Genomic DNA, 19,813 nt, shown 5'->3' on the forward strand with positions numbered 1-19,813 from the left:
GGAGTCTGCTTCTCCCTTTGCCTGTGTCTCTGTGTCTCTCATGAATAAATATATAAAATCTTTTTTAAAAATTTTTTTATTTCTTTTTTTTTTTAAGATTTTATTCATTTATTCATGAGAGACACAGAAAGAGAGAGAGAGAGGCAGAGACAGGCAGAGGGAGCAGGCTTCATGCAGGAAGCCTGACACAGGACTTGATACTGGGTCTCCAGGATCAGGCCCCGAGCTGAAGGTGGCACTAAACCACTCAGCCACCCGGGCTGCCCTCTTTTTCATTTCTTAATGTAGTCATTTATCATTGTGAATTTCTCTCTTAGAACAGTTTTTGTTGCATTCCTTAAGTTAAGCACAACTTATGTTGTGTTTCCAGTTTTATATGTCTCAGTAGTTTTTTATTTCACTTTTGAGTCCTCCTTTGACCAATTGGTTGATCAGTAGCATGTTGTTAAATCTCCACATACTTGTGAATTTTCCAGTTTTCTTTTTATTTTTTCCAGTTTTCTTTTTAATTTCTAGTTTCATACTATTGTGGTCAGAAAGGATGCTTCATACAATTTCAGTATTCTTAGTTATTAATACTTGTCTTCTCTCTCAAAAAAAAAAAAAAAGGGCACCTAGGTGGCTCAAGTCAGTTATGATCTCAGGTCATGATCTCAGAGTCATGAGATCAAGCCCTGCACCAGGCTTCATACTGGGCATGGAGCCTGCTTACGGTCTCTCTCTCCCAGGCACCTGGGTGACTCAGTTGGTTGGACATCCAGCTCTTGAATTTGTCTCGGGTGGTGATCTTGGGACTGTGGGATTGGGCCCTCTGTGGGGCTCTGCATTCAGTGCAGAGTCTGCTTGTCCCTCTCCATCCCCCTCTACCCTTCCCTTAGCTTGCATGAGCATGTGGGCTTAAGCGCTCTTGCTCACTCTCTTTCCCTCAAATAAAATATGGTGGGTTTTTTTTTTTTTAAGATTATTTATTTATTTATTCATAGAGACACAGAGAGAGAGAGAGAGGCAGAGACACAGGCAGAGGGGGAGAAGCAGGCACCATGCAGAGAGCCTGACGTGGGACTCCATCCAGGGTCTCCAGGATCACGCCCTAGACTGCAGGCGGCGCTAAACCACTGCGCCACATGGGCTGCCCTAAAATCTGTTTTTTAAAAAAGATTCTGTCTTTCCCTCTGCCCTTCCCCATTCTTTCTCTCTTTCTCTCTTTTAAAAAAATACTTATCTCATGTTCTAATATATGATCTATCCTGAATAATGTTCCATATGTGCTTAAAAAGAATGTGTATTATGCTGCTTTTGGATAATGTTTTGTAAATGTCTATTAAGTCTAAATGGTTTTACAAAGTATCATTTAATTCTACTGTTTCCTTATTGATTTTCTTTCTAGATGATCTCTCCATTGATGAAAGTAGGATTTTGAAGTCTCCTAACATTATTGTATTGCTATTTCTCTCTTTAGATCTCAATGTTGCTTTATATATTTAAGTGCTAATACATGGGTGCATAAATATTTGCAAATGTTATATTTTCTTGTTGAATTGATACCTTTATCATTGTATAATGGCCTTTGTCTCTTATTACTGTCTTGTCTTTTTTTTTTTTTTTTTTTTTTTACTGTCTTGTCTTAAAATTTGTTTTGTCTGATACAAGTATAGCTACCCATGCTTTCTTTTGGTTTTCATTTGTGTGGAATATCCTTTTCTATCCATTCACTTTAAATCTCTGTGTGTTGGGATGCCAGTGTGGCTTAGCGATTGAGCATCTGCCTTCAGCGCAGGGTGTGATCCAGGGTCCAGGGATTGAGTCTCACATCCGGCTCCCTGTGAGAAGCCTACCTCTCCCTCTGTATCTCTGCTTCTCTCTCTCTCTCTCGCTCTGTCTCTCATGAATAAGTAAAATCTTTCTAAAAAATAAGTAAATTTTAAAAGAAAAGTGAGTGTCCTTAAAGCTGAAGTCTCTTGTAGGCAGCATATAGATGAGTCTTGTTTTTTTAATCCATCCAACCACTCTGTGCCTTTTTTTTTTTTTTTTTTTTTTTTTTTTTTTTTTTTAAATTTTTTTATTTATTTATGATAGTCACACAGAGAGAGAGAGAGAGAGGCAGAGACACAGGCAGAGGGAGAAGCAGGCTCCATGCACCGGGAGCCCGACGTGGGACTCGATCTCGGGTCTCCAGGATCGCGCCCTGGGCCAAAGGCAGGCGCCAAACCGCTGCGCCACCCAGGGATCCCCCTCTGTGCCTTTTTAATTGGAGAATTTAATCCATTTACATTCAAAGTAATCTTTGATAAGTATGGATATATTGCCATTTTTAAAATTGTTTTCTGGCTGTTTTGTAATTCCTTTGCTCCTTTCATCTTTTACTCTCCTCTTTTGTGATTTCATGATTTTCTGTAATGGAATACTTATATTCTTTTCTCTTTTTTGTGTGTGTGTATCTACTATAGGGTTTGCTTTGTGGTTACCATGAGGCTTAAATAAAACATATTTATAACAGTCTGTCTCAAGTTAATAACTTCTTAGATTCAAACACATTTTATTTATTTATTTATTTTAATTTTTATTTATTTATGGTAGTCACACACACAGAGAGAGAGAGAGGCAGAGACACAGGCAGAGGGAGAAGCAGGCTCCATGCACCGGGAGCCTGACGTGGGATTCGATCCCGAGTCTCCAGGATCGTGCCCTGGGCCAAAGGCAGGCGCCAAACCGCTGTGCCACCCAGGGATCCCTCAAACACATTTTAAAGCTCTACATTTGGGGTGCATGGCTGTCTCAGTCCATAGAGCATGTGACTCTTGATCTTGGGGTTATGAATTTGAGTCCTCTGATGGATGTAGAGATTACTTACATTAAAAAAACAAACTTCTTAAAATGGTATATCTAAATGACCATTATGTTTTTTAAAAAAACTCTACATTTTTATTCTTCTGTCACATTTTGTTTTTAATGTCACAATTTGCATCTTTTTGTCTGTGTACTCATTAACACATAATTGTAGTTATAGTTATTTTTGCCCTTTTAAACTTTATACTAGCTTATAAGTGATTAACCCACCTTCACAACATTAGATTATTCTGAATTAAACTATGTAAACTTTACCATCAAGATTTATACTTTCACATGTTTTCTTGTTACTGATTAGCATCCTTTTGTTTTAGCTTACAAATGTTCCTTTAACATTTCATATAAGGCTAGTCTAGTGGTACTAAACTCCTTCAGACTCTGCTTGTCTGAAAAACTCTTTCTCTTTGCTTCAGTCTGGACACCTTTGTCACATAAAGTATTCTTGATTGGCAGGGTTTTGTTTTTTGGGTTTTTTTCCTTTTAGTACTTTGAATGCATTGCACCATTCTCTTCTTGCCTATAAAATTTCTGTTGAAAAATTTGCTTATAGTGTTATGGGAGTCCCACTGTATGTAACAAGTTTTTCTCTTGCTGCCTTTACAATTCTTTCTGCCTTTAACTTTTGACAGTTTTTAAATATAAAGTGTCTTGGTATGGGTCTCTTTGGATTCATCTTATTTGGAGCTCTGGATGTCTGTTTCCTTTCCTAGGGAAGTTTTCAGCTTTTATTTCTTTAAATAACTTTTTTACCCTTACTCTCTCTCTCCTCTTTCTGAGACCCTTATACTGTCAATACTTGTCCACTTAATGTTCTCTATAATTCCCATAAGCTATCTTCACTCATTTTCTTTTCTTCTTGTAGTGCAACTATGCAAAACTGTCATTTTCTTTTCTTTTCTTTTCTTTTCTTTTTTCTTTTCTTTCCTTTTTTCTTTTCCTTTTCTTTCTTTCCTTTTTTCTTTTCTTTCTTCTTTCTTTCTTCTTTCTTTCTTCCTTTCTTCCTTTCTTCCTTCCTTTCTTTCCTTTCTTTCCTTTCTTTCTTTCCTCTGATTAGAGAAATGTACTATCCTGGCTTCAAGCTTGTTCCTTTTTTCTGCATCATCTTGTTTACTGTTGAACACCTGTATTGAATTTTTTGATGCAGTTATTGTATTCTTTCTTCAGTTCTATGACTTCTGTATGGTACTTAGGTTTTTATCTTCCTTGGAATTCTTGGTTTGTTTGTATTCTGTTCTCATCTAAGTGAGCATATTTATGATTATTATTTTGAACTTTCTATTAGGTCATAACTCATCTTCATTTCATTAAGGTCTTTTTTGATGTTTTACCTTGTTCTTTTGTTTGGAACATATGCCCTTTTTTCCTCATTTTCTGTGACCATCTGTATTGGTTTCTATGTAGAAGATAAAACATCCACCTCTCTCAGTCTTGAACAAGTAGCCTCCTGTAAGAAATGAACTGTATCTTTCAACCTTGCTTTAGCTTATAGTGTTATAGAGTTGTTTGTCAGTCCTTTGTGATTGTGTCCAAACAGCTTTATTTGTTCTTAGTGACTCCCAATAGTTGAGGGTGTGCCAATACCTGTCAATGTCCATAGGAGGAGTTGCTTAGTCAAGCATCTAGATGCATGCTGATTGGAAAATGGACACTCAGGCAGCAACTTTTAATGTATGCAAACAAAGCTCTTTCAGGGAAGATTGGGAAATGGGCATTTCTGTCTGCTCCCTCTGCACTAAGCCCTGGTGAGATAGTTACCTAAGATGGTCTGTTTGCTACTATCCTATTAAACCCATGAACACAAGCCTCACTGGCTACCAGACCCAGGCTATCAAGGAATGTGTCCCTTGCATGGCAGCCATAAAAGCTGGTGCCAAAACACCAGCAACTGGGGGCAGGGCAGTATGGTATTTACTGGCTTCTGGAGTCTCTAGAAAGGATTGCAGTGGGCCCCTGGGATTGTTAAATTACAAGCCTGCTGGGACACCTGGCTGACTCAGTTGATAGAGCATGTGACTCTTGATCTCAGGGTTGTGAGTTTGAGCCCCAGGCTAGGTATAGAGATCACTTTTTAAAAGGGGGGGGGGGAGAGAAACTTGCCCCTCAGGCCAAAGCTTTTTTAGATAAACAAATAGACATCTTTCATGGAAAGACCCATCTGCTGCATTTGCACTGTTCCTTTGGTGGATATGCACTTAAGGACTATTTCTCTGTTGTAGTCCTATGTGACCTGAGAATGTAAGCCCCACTGGCCACTAGAGCCAGGCAACCAAGGAGATCCCTTGTATAGTAACTGAAAGATCCAGGGCACCAGACGTGTCCATACGCTTCTTTTTGGGAAAACCCAGAAATCTGAAAATGGATAAAGGGACAATGTGAAGATGGGACCTGCCAGGCTTTGTACCTCTGGAGAGTATTGCAGTCAGCTTCTAGATACATTTTTTTAAATGATTTTTTTAATTTATTTATTTGAGAGAAAGAGCACAAGTGGGAGAGGGTACAGAGAGAAGGAGAAGCAGACTCCCCACTGATCATGGAGCTGGATCCCACAACCCTAAGATCACAACCTGAACCAAAGTCAGATGCTTAACTGACTAAGCCACCCAGACATGCCTAGATCCATCCATTTTAAATTAGAAGCCCATCTTTCAGACCAAACCTTTCAAGATAAGCAAATGGTCCTTTTTCACAGAAAGACAGAAAGAGTTTTAGTCCACTGCCTGTATACTGGGTCCTGAGGTCTTAGTCATGATGAGTCGATGTTTTTAAGAACATAAGTTTAAGAACTGTCTTTTAGTTTGGCTTTGCAGTCTCATGAACATAAATCCTACTGGCTTTCAAGCCCAGATATTTTGGGGATGCCTCTGTCAGGTGGAAATCTAAATATAGGGTGCCAAAAGTATGGGTTTGGTGGGGAGCCAAACCCTTCATTCCTCAGGAAGAAGATGAGAATTGTACATTCCCTCCCAGTTGCAGGTTGTCTCACTGAGGTAGGGTTTATGGTGAGCTGTTTTCAGGCCTCTTCTGCCCTTTTGATGTGAGTTTTTTTTTCCTCGTTCACCTGATGTGTTGGAATAGCTCAGCTAGTTTCTGGATTTCTTTCAGAGGGAATTGTTCTGTATGTAGCTATAGATTCTATGTGTATATGGGAAGAGGTGGGTCAGTTCAGGAGCTTCCTATGTCACCATCTTGAATCAGAACTCTGTAATCTCTTAAAACTTCTAAATCTCTTAAGTTTTCTCAAAATAAATTTTCTTTGCTTTGCATTTGTTTTGTTTTGTTTTTTAAGACTTTATTTATTTATTCATGAGAGACCCACAGAGAGTGAGGCAGAGACATAGGCAGAGGGAGAAGCAGGCTCACTGGAAGAAATTCCAGTGATCGTCTCTGATGTAATAATGTAAAAGCCATAAATTTGATTTTAAAACCTTTCATTTTTAGTAGTTGTTCCACAGCTCTGTTCTGGTCAGTTTTTTTTGTTTTTTGTTTTTTTGTTTTTTTTCTATGTGTATATGCATTTTGTAACCTGGCATTTTTAGTAGTTGTTCCACAGCTCTGTTCTGGTCATTTTTTTTTTTTTTCTATGTGTATATGCATTTTGTAACCTGGCATTTTGTAACCTGTCATTATTAACTACTTACTACTTTTGGAATCACTTTATTTTATCAAGATAATATCCCTGCTTTTGCCTATAACTCTAGAATTTATTTCTTTACAGTCTTTACCTTATATGCATGCTTGAGTGCAATACAATTCAAAAACAATAGATAATATATGACTTAAAAATATAACTCATTTAAAGGAGACTTACTCAAAATATATAAAGGAGATTTATTTAAATATGCAGTATTAAAGCATAGCAGTTAAATTATTGATATTGTTTTTTTTTAAGATTTTATTTATTTATTAATGAGAGAGAGAGAGAGGCAGAGACACAGGCAGAGGGAGAAGCAGGCTCCATGCAGGGAGCCTGATGCGTGACTGGATCCTGGGTCTCCAGGAACAGGCCCTGGGCTAAAGGCGGCGCTAAACCACTGAGCAACCCGGGCTGCCCAAATTATTGATACTGTTGAGGAAGTTAACAGCAAGATAAAATTTTTGTTCACTTGAATTTAATGAATTAATCTACATTTTTAAAATTTTATTTATTTATTCATGAGACGCAGAGATATAGGCAGACAGAGAAGCAGGCTCCCTGAAGGGAGCTGATATGGGACTCATCTGGGGATCACGCCCTAGGGCAAAGGCAGACTCTGTACCCCTGAGCCACCCAGGCAGGCATCCCAATTAATCTACATTTTATGTGGAAAAAAAATATGAAGAGCCTATGATACGGGATAGAAAATTGCAATTTGGACATGTTTTAGTGTGAAAGGTTTAAAGATTAAGAGTTATGTTTCATTGCAGTTTCTATGAAAATGAGAATTAACTTTAATTGTGGTACTTAATACTATTTAATATAATTTCAATGTAGAAAATATTTAGTTACATGGTTATTAGGATCTTAGTAACAAGTTAAGAACTGTCTTTTATATTTATATATATATAAATATATATATATATTTATATATAACTGTCTTTTAATATTTCAGACTACTCACCCACAGTGCTGAAACAGCTTATAATATTAAATCATCATTATTATTTAGCTCCATTTCTAGTTAATAGAATTTTACTTCCTTGATGCAACATATTTGACTAGGGCCAAGGAACTAAAAAATCATTTTTAGATGGTGAAAGAACTTCAGGAATACAATATATTTTAAATTCCCCTTGTATACAAGGAATTATTACTGAAGCAGTTGCTCTGTGTTTTTTAATATGATCTGTGGAGTCACTTCAATACCAACTCAAGCTCAGCAGAAGTTTTAACATATAATGCATGAAGAAGACAGATAATTTATAAAATTGTTCACCATTTATCATCACATTGATAGTAATAGTTGGTCTCAAACTAACATAAGCTATTAACCAGATACATAATTGTCTCTAGTAATACTGCATTCACCTAACAGGCTTAGGTATTTTTTGTTGCTCTTAAAGAGATGCTGAAATTTCCCATGATCATTTATGAAAATTGAAATAAGTGTACTATTGCCAGTTGAAGATAAATGTTATTTCATGTGTTTAAATCCATCTGGTATCTTTAGATTCAAAGATTAGTATTTTGCAAGCTAATTATAATTAGCCATATAGTGTCTCTTCTTCCTTAATCATAAATATTTTTCTTAGGAAAAAGAAAGATGAAGTAAAACTAGTGCAGGAATATTCATACTTGAAGGCTCTATCGGTTTTTTCCTTTTTAATCCTTAAAAGTCTCAGTGATAAGGATTTATTGTAACATTGCTTCATTTGTCTTGTAGTTATTGGGGAAAGGCTCCTCCTGTCTCTCATTCTTAATTTAAGAAGCATGTTTAGTTAAATACATAATCACAATTGGTGGGAGTGGGAAAGATAATTTTACTAACTTGTATTTTAGTTTTTAAAAACTCAAATGAGATATATGGTTACAAATTGTAAATGCATGCTGTTTATTTAGGGAGAACTAGAGAATAAAACTTTGCTCTCAGGATTTAAATTGTGAAATAAGTAAATGTTGTGAAATGTGAATCCAGAGAAATGAAACTATTAAAAGGAATTTGTTTTTAGTTGTACAGATTTTTTTTAATGACGAATGATAATTGAGGAAGTAATCAAACTGAACTTGGTGCATTGTACCCACAAAGACACCAAAATCATTAAAATGAGATACTGATTTCCTTTGATTTTTTTTTTAAGATTTATTTATTTATTCATGAGAGACAGAGAGAGAGAGAGGCAGAGACCCAAGCAGAGGGAGGAGCAGGTTCCATGCAGGGAGCCTGATGCGGGACTCGATCCTGGGACTCCAGGATCATGCCCTGGGCTGAAGGCGGGCGCTAAACCCCAGAGCCACCTGGGAATCTCTGATATTTCACTTGAATATCGAATGCTTAACATATCAATTTATTAAACTTTTTCTTTAAAATGTTGTTAATTATTGATGTACTTTTTTTGGCTTATTTTATTTACTGGCCTAAAAAGATTAGCAAATAATGTTTGAAATGATTCTTTTGAACTTTAGTAAAAGAAGCTTTTTTTTTGGCTCTTGGTGAGGGTGTGGGAGGAGGCATGGAAATTGAATTTATTGTCATAATATACCTACCATACACTTCAATTTTTAAAAAAGATTTTATTTATATATTTGACAGAGAGCACAGGCAGGGGAAGCAGCAGGCAGAGAGGAAGAAGCAGGCTCCCTACTTATTTTAAACTGATGCTGAGCAGGGAGCTGTATGCAGGGCTCCATCCCAGGACCCTGAGAGCCTGCTTTGAGCCAAAAGCAGAGCTTAACCACTAGCCACCCAGGCACTCCACAATTCTATTTTAAAAGCAAGCAGAAATATAAATAAACGTAGGCATAGACATTGTTACTTTAAAATCAACATAATAAGAAAGAACTGTCAAATATGCAAATATTTAAAAGTACTGAAGTTATTAACCAAAAGAACTTTTAAAACTACAAAGTTCAATTACATTTAACATGTAGAACATTTTAGACAATAAAAGTATGATGTTTCAATAGATTATGTCAGTAAAGCCTTAGAGCCATATCAGTAAGTTTTGAATATATGGCTTTAAGTGAAATAAGTCTAGGGGATCCCTGGATGGCTCAGTGGTTTAGCATCTGCCCTTGGCCCAGGGCGTGATCCTGGGAGCCAGGATCGAGTCCCATATCGGGCTCCCTGCACGGAGCCTGCTTCTCCCTCTGCCTGTGTCTCTGCCTCTCCGTGGGTGTATGTGTTTCTCATTAATAAATAAATAAAATCTTGAAAAAAAATTTAAAAAAAGAAGTCTAAAATAAAAACAAAATACATTTGTGTTTATGAAATCTAAAAATATCGGTTACTATCGGAAAGTATTTTAGATTTGATATAGATACTAGTACAATGTTCCCTGAGTTTTTTTTTTTCATTACACAGCAAGGAAAAACATCAAGAAAATATTCCCTCAAGCTGCGTATTCTGCTACTGTTCACTTCTTGTAATGAAAACAAGTGTACAGACTTCATATTAGTTGAACTTAAATGAACGTTCATGGATTGTTTAGTATATAAATGTAACTTTAATTCTGAGAATATTGTGAAAGTCCTGGAAAATAAATTACAGGAACTGAAAGTAGCATGGTCACTGTGTGTGTGTTAAACACATAATAAGATTTGTGAAATCCATTTTCAGTAGATAACTTTCAGACTTTTTAAAAAGTAAAACTTCCCATTAAAAAGCCACTTAATTTGTTTTCCTTGTAAGACACGCAAGGTAGAAATTAATTTTTTTAAAAAGTTAAAGAGAGATTTCTACTTCATTTATTTAGATGAAGTAACTTTTTCCCCTCAAATGAAACTTCTTACAGCACCCTTAAGGATAATTGATGATGGGCACCCAGGCATTTGAAAGAACAAGGAGCCTATTTTCTGTTGTTCTTATCTAATTCCTCTTGAGTAAAGAGATTCTGCCCCAGAGGGTTAAAAGGACTTTTTTTTTTTTCTTTTTAGATTTTATTTATTTATTCATGAGAGAGAGAGAGAGGCAGAGACACAGGCAGAGGAAGAAGCAGGCTCCACGCAGGGAGCTCAATGTGGGACATGATCCCAGGTCTCCAGGATCACCCCTGGGCCAAAGGCAGGCGCTAAACTGCTGAGCCATCCCCCAAAGGACTCCTTTCTTTCAGGATGTTTTTAAAAACATGATTCCATGAACTTCTGTAGGCTTAAATATTTTCATTGTTCTGTATATTTTATGGTGATCTGCATAATGTTTCATCTTTCTTTTTCTTTTTTTTTTTTTAAAGTAATTTCTCTACCCAACACGGGGCTCAAATTTATAACCCCAATATCGTGAGTCTCATGCCCTACTGACTGAGCCAGCCAGGCACCCCTAATTTTTTTTCTTTATATAAACCAGTTGGGGGCAGCCCAGGTGGCTCGGGGGTTTAGCACCGCCTACAGCCCAGGGCGTGATCCTGGAGACCTGGGATCAAGTCCCACGTGGGGCTCCCTGCATGGAGCCTGCTTCTCCCTCTGCCTGTCTCTCTGCCTCTCTTTCTCTCTCTCTCTCTCTCTCCTCTGTCTCTCATGAATAAATAAATAAAATCTTAAAATTAAAAAAAAATTGGTATGGTTATACCTCTTTTCCAATTTAAATGTGTTTGTGTGGGGGTGCCTGTCTGGCTGTTGTAGAACATGTGACTCTTGATCTCAGGGTCATGGATTCAAGTCCCACTTTGGGCATAGAACTTACTTTTTTTAAAAAAAGTAAAAAGGAAAAAAAATTGTGTGTGTATATGTATCATTCTAATAGAAAAAAAACCATCAATTTAAAATGATGGTACTATCATAGTCACTTGATTTAAATAAATAAAGATTCTAAAGTCTTTAAGATAAAACGGGATACCAAACTTTCTAAATAAAACACTTTGTTGGGATCCCTGGGTGGCGCAGCGGTTTGGTGCCTGCCTTTGGCCCAGGGCGCGATCCTGGAGACCGGGGATCGAATCCCACATCGGGCTCCCGGTGCATGGAGCCTGCTTCTCCTTCTGCCTATGTCTCTGCCTCTCTCTCTCTCTCTGTGACTATCATAAAAAATAAAAAAATAAAAAAAATAAAACACTTTGTTGATCTTTTCTACACTATTTTATGCAAAAAAAATTTTTTTTTGCTGTAATTTTACATATTGAGGACTACATAAATGGTATGCTAGAAAAGTGTTCCCACATATGTCCACTTGGGAAATACATTTATAAAAAGTATGTTGTCTTGGGGGATCCCTGGTTGGCTCAGCGGTTTGGCGCCTGCCTTCGGCCCGGGGCATGATCCTGAAGTCCCAGGATCGAGTCCCACATCGGACTCCCTGCATGGAGCCTGCTTCTCCTTCTGCCTGTGTCTCTGCCTCTCTCTCCCTCTCTGTGTCTCTCATGAATGAATGAATAAAATCTTTTTTTAAAAAAAGTATGTTGTCTTTAAAATAAAATTTGCGTAGACCTTTTTTCCTTTGTTTTACTTTTTCTTAACAATTGAGTACCATCTTAACGCTCATTAAAATGCATTTGCTGGGGATCCCTGGGTGGCTCAGCGGTTTAGCGGTTTAGCCTTTGGCCCGGGGCATGATCCTAGAGTCCTGGGATGGAGTCCCACATCTGGCTCCCTGTGTGGAGCCTGCTTCTCCCTCTGCCTGTGTCTCCAGCATGCGTTCTCTCTCTCTCTCTCTCTCTCTCTCTCTCTCTCTGTGTCTCTCATGCATAAATGAATAAAATCTTTTAAACAAAAATGGATTTGCTATAAAGACACCAAGGGCTGTAATGGAAGGCATTTTTCTGAATTTGTATTTTTAAATTTTGGGCCATTTTAGTTAAAATTACATAACTAGTTTATGCTCTAATGGTATTGTTTGATATTTTTAAAATTCAAAATATGTCTATTCATTAAGGCTTACCAGGTTTTATTTAGTGCTGCTAATGAATTATAATTTAATGACTTGGGGATTGATTGTGTAAATTATTAAAAATAAATGGAAGTATAATTTGTTTTAAAATAAGTTATATATAGGGTAACTGGCTTCATTATGTATTAAATAGGTTTCAAATCAATAAAATCAGAAGAAACAGCAGGTGTTGGGGAAGATGCCGAGAAAGGGGAACCCTTTTGCACTATTGGTGGGAGTGCAAACTGTTGCAGCCACTCTAGAAAACAGTATGGAGGTTCCTCAAAAAGTTAAAAATAGAACTACCCTACAATCCTGCAGTTGCACTATTAGGTATTTACCTAAAGGATAAAAAAATACAGATTTGAAGGGGTATATGCACCCTGATGTTTATAGCAGCATTATCAGCAATAGACATACAATGGAGAGAGCCCAGATGTCCATTGACTGAAGATGTGGCGTATGTGTGTATGTGTGTGTATGAATTGGAATTTACTCAGCCATGAAAAAAAAATGAAATCTTGTCATTTGCAATGTAGAGTGTTGTGCCAAGCGAAATAAGTCAGAGAAAGACAAATACCATATGATCTCACTCATGTGGAATTTAAGAAAGAAAACAGATGAACATATGGGAAGGGGAAAAAGAAAAAAAAAGAGAGAAAGAGAGGGAGAGAAACCATAAGAGACTCTTAATGATAGAGAAAAGCTGAGGTTTGATGGAGAGAGGTGGGTTGGGATGGGTTAGATGGGTGATGGGTATTAAGGAGGGCACTTGTGATGAGCACTGGGTGTTGTATGTAAGTAATGAATCACTAAATTCTGCTTCAGGAACCAATGTTGCCCTGTATGTTCACTAAAATTTAAATAAGTTAAAAAGAAGAGGGGATCCCTGGGTGGCGCAGCGGGGGATCCCTGGGTGGCGCAGCGGTTTGGCGCCTGTCTTTGGCGCAGGGCACGATCCTGGAGACCCGGGATCGAATCCCACGTCAGGCTCCCGGTGCATGGAGCCTGCTTCTCCCTCTGCTTGTGTCTCTGCCTCTCTTTCTCTCTCTGTGTGTGACTATCATAAATAAATAAATAAATAAATAAATAAATAAATAAATAAATAAATAAAGAAGAAAATACGTCTATCATCATAGAAGAAAAAAAATCAGTAAATCAATAAAATCAGTGCTTCACACTTAATGCAATAGATGCCAATTTAAGAAGAAAATTAAATCTTCAGGGGCGCCTGGGTGGCTCAGTTGGTTAACCATCTGCCTTCAGCTCAGGTCATGATCCCAGGGTGGTGGGATCAAGCCCCAAATGGGGCTCTCCACTCAACAGTGAGTCTGCTTCTCTCTTTCACTCTCACTCTCACTCTGTGCTCTTTCTCTTAGATAAAATCTTTTTTAAAAAGTAAATCTTTAATTAGAAATCTGAATAAAAGTAGAAAGTACTCTCTGCTGCAGTAGTTCAGTTTGTTTAAAAATATTAAATCTCGGAGCACCTGCCTGGCTCCGTTGTAGAGCATATGACTCTTGATCTCAGAGCTTTGAGTTCAAACCCCACATTAGGTGTAGAGCTTACTATTAAATCTGATATAATTGACTTACTGAAAAAGGAAGACTTATCCCAAAAAGAAAAATTCTCTCTTTGGAAATAAATTGTAAAATTACAAAACTGCATTGTAGAATTTGGTTAATGATTGACTTTGAGAGCCAATATATTTTAACTTGAAAGTGTTTATCCTGTTAATATCTTTTAAAATATACCTTATTGGTTTAATTCCTTTGACTTTCTCACCAATCTCAGCAAATAAGTAGGAGGGAGTTAGTGTTTAGTTCTGTTCTATTTTCTTTTCTTTTCTTTTCTTTTTCAAAGAAAGATTTTATTTCTTTATTTGAGAGAGAGAGCATGCATGAGCAGGGGGAGAGGGAGAAGCACACTACCTGCTGAGCAGAGACCCTGATGTGGGGCTCAATCCCAGGAACCTGAGTTCATGACCTGAGCCAAATACAGATACCCAACCAGTTGAGCCACCCAGTCATCCCTGTTCTATTTTCTTTTAGTGAGCCCGGCAGCCAACATGGAGCTTAAACTCACCACCCTGACTGAGATCAAGAGTCTCATGCTCTACCAACTGAGCCAGCCAGGTGTCCCCAGATTGGCACTTGCACGAAAAAATATATACATATATAATTGTAGCATCAACATACAGGAAAAAGAAAATCCTGGATATATGCTAGCCAGCCAATTGCATGTTTCAGCATGGGAGATAACATAGTGAAAATTAAAAGAGCACTGATTTCAGAGTCTGAAGGATCTGCCCTTTTACACTGTAGGAGCATTGAAAGGCTCAAGTAAAATGTTTTTGAAAACATTTCATAAAACTAGTACAAGCTGTGAAATGTAAGATGTCATTTTGTTTTGAGGGGTAATAAATACTTATTCAGTTATTGCCACATAAGCATTTTTTTCATCTTCTGGCTAGTGATCAAGAGGTATCTTCTTTGGCTGTCTTGAAAAATCCTATGATTTTTAACTGTGATGTTAATCAGGGAGAAAGTCTGACAAGTGGTGGAAGGAAAGAGAAAGACACATGTGGTAGGTCAATATTTCCAAAAGAATGAGTTGGTTCAGGGTACCTGGGTGTCTCAGTCAGTTGAATGTCTGACTTTTGATCTCAGGTCTTCAACTCGGGGTTGTGAATTCAGGCCCCAAGTTGGGCTCCATGCTGGGTATGAAGCCTACTTTATTTTATTTTATTTTTTTAAATGAATTATTTATTTATTTATGATAGTCACATGGGGGGGGGGGCAGAGACACAGGCAGAGGGAGAAGCAGGCTCCATGCACCGGGAGCCCGACGTGGGATTCGATCCCGGGTCTTCAGGATCGCGCCCTGGGCCAAAGGCAGGCACCAAACCACTGCGCCACCCAGGGATCCCTGAAGCCTACTTTAAAAAAAAAAAAGTTTTGGTTCATAATTAGTTTATGACATTTTGTTCATCCCTAGATAATCCAGAGATAATCTGAAAACTAAAGTAACTGTTTTGGCCTATTCTTGAATTGTGGTAAAAGTTTATCTTCAAGGGTGTAATTAATGTTCTATAAGAGCTTATTTGCATATTTTCTAGTACAACCTGCTATGATTTTTTTTTTATTTTTTTAAAAACCATCAGAAGCAATGATTAAGTGAATCAAGTTGTGAGACATTTAATATTATAAACTCTGTAAAAGACCCATCTTTGATTCTTCTTTTACTTTTTATTAATGTTTTGATATCTTCTTTTTATACAGGACTTTGCTTCCCGGGCTAAACTGGCAGTTCAAAACCTAGTACAGAAGGTTGGATTTTTTGGCATTTTGGCCTGTGCATCAGTAAGTGAATTGTATTAAAAGTGAGAAATTCCAAGAAATACTAGATTTATATTTGATCCAATTTGTTTTTATTTTTTATTCTTTTTCCCTTTTTTTTGAAATTTTACTTATTTATTCATGAGAGACACACAGAGAGAGAAACAGGGAGAAGCAGGCTCCATACAGGGAGCGTGAAGTGGGACTCGATCCCAGGACTCCAGGATCACACTCTGCCTGAGCTGGAAGGCAGACGCTCAACTGCTGAGCCACCCAGGCGTCCCATCCAATTTGCTTTTAAAGATAACACGCTAGAAAAAAATAAAGATAACATCTGAGTGAACAAAAATGCCATCACTTTAGATGAGTATGTAATTTTATTAATCATTCGTCGTACTCATCAAATGAACTGTTTCTGTTGGATAGGTTCATATCTTGTTTATTGACTTTTTTTTTTAAACAACTTTATTTTTTTTATTTTTATTTATTTTTGATAGGCAACACAGTGAGAGAGGCAGAGACATAGGCAGAGGGAGAAGCAGGCTCCATGCACCGGGAGCCCGACGTGGGATTCGATCCCGGGTCTCCAGGATCGCGCCCTGGGCCAAAGGCAGGCGCTAAACCACTGCGCCACCCAGGGATCCCGTTTATTGACTTTTTAAACATTTCATCTTGCCATGATGACTTCAGACCTAAGTGGCTTGTTTCAGTAATAAAAGAGATTTTTTTAAAAGATTTTATTTATTTATTCATGAGAGAGACACACAGAGAAGTAGAGACACAGACAGAGAGAGAAGCAGGCTCCATGCAGGGAGCCCAATGTGGGACTTGATCCTGGGACCCCAGGATCACACCCTGGGCCTGAAGGCAGGCGCTAAACTGCTGAGCCACCCAGGCATCCCAATAAAAGAGATTTTTTTTTTAAGATTTTTTAAGGGATCCCTGGGTGGCACAGTGGTTTAGCGCCTGCCTTTGGCCCAGGGCGCGATCCTGGAGACCCGGGATCAAATCCCACATCGGGCTCCCAGTGCATGGAGCCTGCTTCTCCCTCTTCCTGTGTCTCTGCCTCTCTCTCTCTCTCTCTGTGACTATCATAAATAAATAAATAAATAAAAATTAAAAAAAAATAAAAAATAAAAGATTTTTTAAAAAGAATAAAAGAGGTAAGATTCTTCCTTTCCATGAAGAATTTATAAAATGAAGGGCATTTAACTAAATAACAATGACTTCATTCTTACCAGAGTTATAGATAAGTACTCTTTTTCCAGAATTTCAAGCATTAGTTATAAGGAAGAATTTATATGAAACCTGTTTTGGCGGATATTTACAATTATCAAGGTAATTGAAACCTCTCAGGCAAAGTTATGTGCAACTTTGGCTACAATGAACTAAGAAACCACTTACGTCAAAATTGTAGTTAATAGGGACAGCTGGGTGGCTCAGTGGTTAAGTGTCTGCCTTTGGCTCAGGGCATGATCCCAGAGTTCCAGGATCGAGTGCCGCATCGGGCTTCCTGCATGAAGCCTGTTTCTCCCTCTGCCTGGGTCTCTGCCTCTTTCTCTCTCTTTGTGTCTCTCATGAATAAATAAATAAAATATTTAAAATGTATATATAGCTAATATCTCAAACTGCAGATTTGTGAAATTGACATTCCTTGATGAGTTGGTATTTATCCTGGTCTTTTTCTAATATAATAGAAGCAGTTATGTTTGAAATGGAACATTTTGATCAAAGTTTTCTTTGGTAACCTGTACATAATTTTTGGCAGTTCAGTGGTGGATTTGGCCAGTATAACTAGTTACACCTAGTTGATAGGATAAAAACCGCTACTGTAAATATAATTCACAAAATTATTGTCTAATGACACACAATTCCCTTACCCATTATGTACTAGAATATGAATTCATCTTTGAGTACTCCTCCCTTAGCAAAGCAAATGGCTATAAAAGAGGACATTTGGTGCCAAAATTTCTAATGTGATACGAACATTCTAGAGATTTACATGTGCTTGAATTATTGTCTTTTGAACCTGGCAATATTAGAAATTTTCATAATCTGATTTTTCTTTATAATGTAGAGCTCTTTATCATAATATTGACCTCAACCATTTGAGCAATTTATAAGTATATTGTAGTGTGATATAGTAGAAAGAGAATTGCCTTTGGCATTCCTTTTTTTTTTTTTTAAGATTTTATTTATTTATTCATGAGAGACACAGAGAGAGAGAGGGAGGCAGAGACGCAGGCAGAGGGAGAAGCAGGCTCCATGCAGGGAGCCCAACGTGGGACTCTATCCTGGGTCACCAGGATCACACCCTGGGCTGCAGGCAGTGCTAAACCACTGCACCACCAGGGCTGCCCCCTTTGGCATTCCTAAACCAGTTTGCCTCTTAGTAGCTATGTAACCTAGTCAGGTTACTCTCCAAACCCTGGTTTTCTAATTTTTAAAATGGGGCAATAAGACACTCATTGTAAAGGTTGATGTGAGGATTTAAGGAAATATATGTGAACTAACACAGTGCTTAGAACATTATTGTTCCACCATCATCTTTTATTGTTATCTGTCAGCTTTCATTCAGTTATGAGTGTTTGGAATAAAGAGATGAAAGATATATTCCCTTTCCTCCTCAAGGATCCTGAAGTCTAGTGAGGGAGACCATTGAAATACAGGAATAAATAGAAAGTGCTGTGAAAGTCAACAGAATGGGATTAAGCTGAGAGGCCTAATGGATAATAATGTCCTTACTTTGGAGGCTAAGTGAACAACCATGGGAGCCACATTGCCTGGGTTGAAATCCTGCTCTGCTGCTGAATGAAATCCTACTATCCTGAATAAATTGTCAAACTTGTCTCTCACTTTTCTTTTCTATAAAATGAGTGTAATGATACCTTTTGGCATTGTTTTGGGGATTAAGTTGATGATGTAGAAACATTAGAAAAGCACCGAACAAGTCAAAGCATTCAAGAAAAATTAGCTTTCATTATTCCTAGGGAAAACATGGAATACCTTCAATTTATTAAAACAAAAAATAGTATTTATTCTTTGGCACTCATCTATCCCTGTGTCCTCACTGTGAAAATCAACTTTCTATACTAGTCAGTCTTCTTTATATTTGACTAGGAATAATCAATATTGAACATAAATTGATAGATCATTCTGGCCTTCTAGGAACTTTTTTCTGGAAAATTTTTGATACTTAAAGTGTTAAAAGCATATATACTTCAAATAAGTTTTTTAGTTATTTTGTTGTTAACATTCAAACTAAGATAAATAGGGGATCCCTGGGTGGCTCAGCAGTTGAGCGCCTGCCTTTGGCCCAGGGAGTGATCCTGGAGACCTGGGATCGAGTCCCACATCAGGCTACCTGCATGGAGCCTGCTTCTCTCTCTGCCTATATTTCTGCCTCTCTCTCTCATGAATAAATAAATAAAATCTTTTTAAAAAAGAAAACAAAGATAAATAAAACTACTAGTTGAGGGAAAATTTCAAAGCTACTTAGTAGTTCTTTTAATCCCAGTCTTCCTTTATTTAGTCAGCAGTTGAAAAAAAAAAAAAAAAGAATAAATAGTATGTAACAATAAATACACTGATTATGCTCTACTGAGGGTATCCATACACTGAGGTGTCCAACATGTTTAGCAAATTCTAATTTTTAATCTACTCTTTTACATATCTTGTATACTTTAATTTCTTTTTCAACATGAGGTAGAGCCTGATAATAAAGGAAAACAAAATTGCAGTCCATGGAGTTATGAGGGTCACGTGAGAAAATATAAAAAATGATCCATGTAAAGCTGTGCAGATGGTATTGTTATTACATGAGTATAAGACAGATGAAATTGCATAAAACATTTGAATTTGGGGGACACCTGGGTGGCTCAGTGGATGAGCATCTGCCTTTGGCACAGAGTGTGATCCCAAGGTCCCAGGATCAAGTCTCTCATTGGGCTCCCTGTGGGGAACCTGATTCTCCCTCTGCCTGTGTCTCTGCCTCTCTCTCTGTGTCTCTCATGAATAAAAATAAAATCTTTAAAAAAAAAAAAAAACAACCATTTGAATTTGGATGAGCAAAACAAAACTGAGTTATTAAATCCAAGTGTTATAACAAAAGAATACTTGAATTCTAATTTAGTC

At 37.5% G+C, this 19,813-nt stretch overlaps 1 protein-coding gene across 7 annotated transcripts in view; it reads left to right on the forward strand.

Moving 5' to 3' along the window:
- Positions 1-19,813, forward strand: part of VMP1 (vacuole membrane protein 1) — a 144,421-nt gene that overhangs the window by 88,715 nt on the left and 35,893 nt on the right. For 6 of the 7 annotated variants that reach the window (XM_025440664.3, XM_049114166.1, XM_025440665.3 and 3 more), the window contains one exon: positions 15,623-15,703. The exons of the other annotated variant lie outside the window; for it this stretch is intronic. In XM_025440664.3, coding sequence (XP_025296449.1) covers positions 15,623-15,703 — 81 coding nt within the window. The remainder of the gene's footprint in view (positions 1-15,622; positions 15,704-19,813) is intronic. 7 annotated transcript variants of the gene reach the window in all.

The sequence above is a fragment of the Canis lupus genome, chromosome 9, assembly GCF_003254725.2.
Source record: "Canis lupus dingo isolate Sandy chromosome 9, ASM325472v2, whole genome shotgun sequence".
Lineage (NCBI taxonomy): Eukaryota > Metazoa > Chordata > Mammalia > Carnivora > Canidae > Canis > Canis lupus.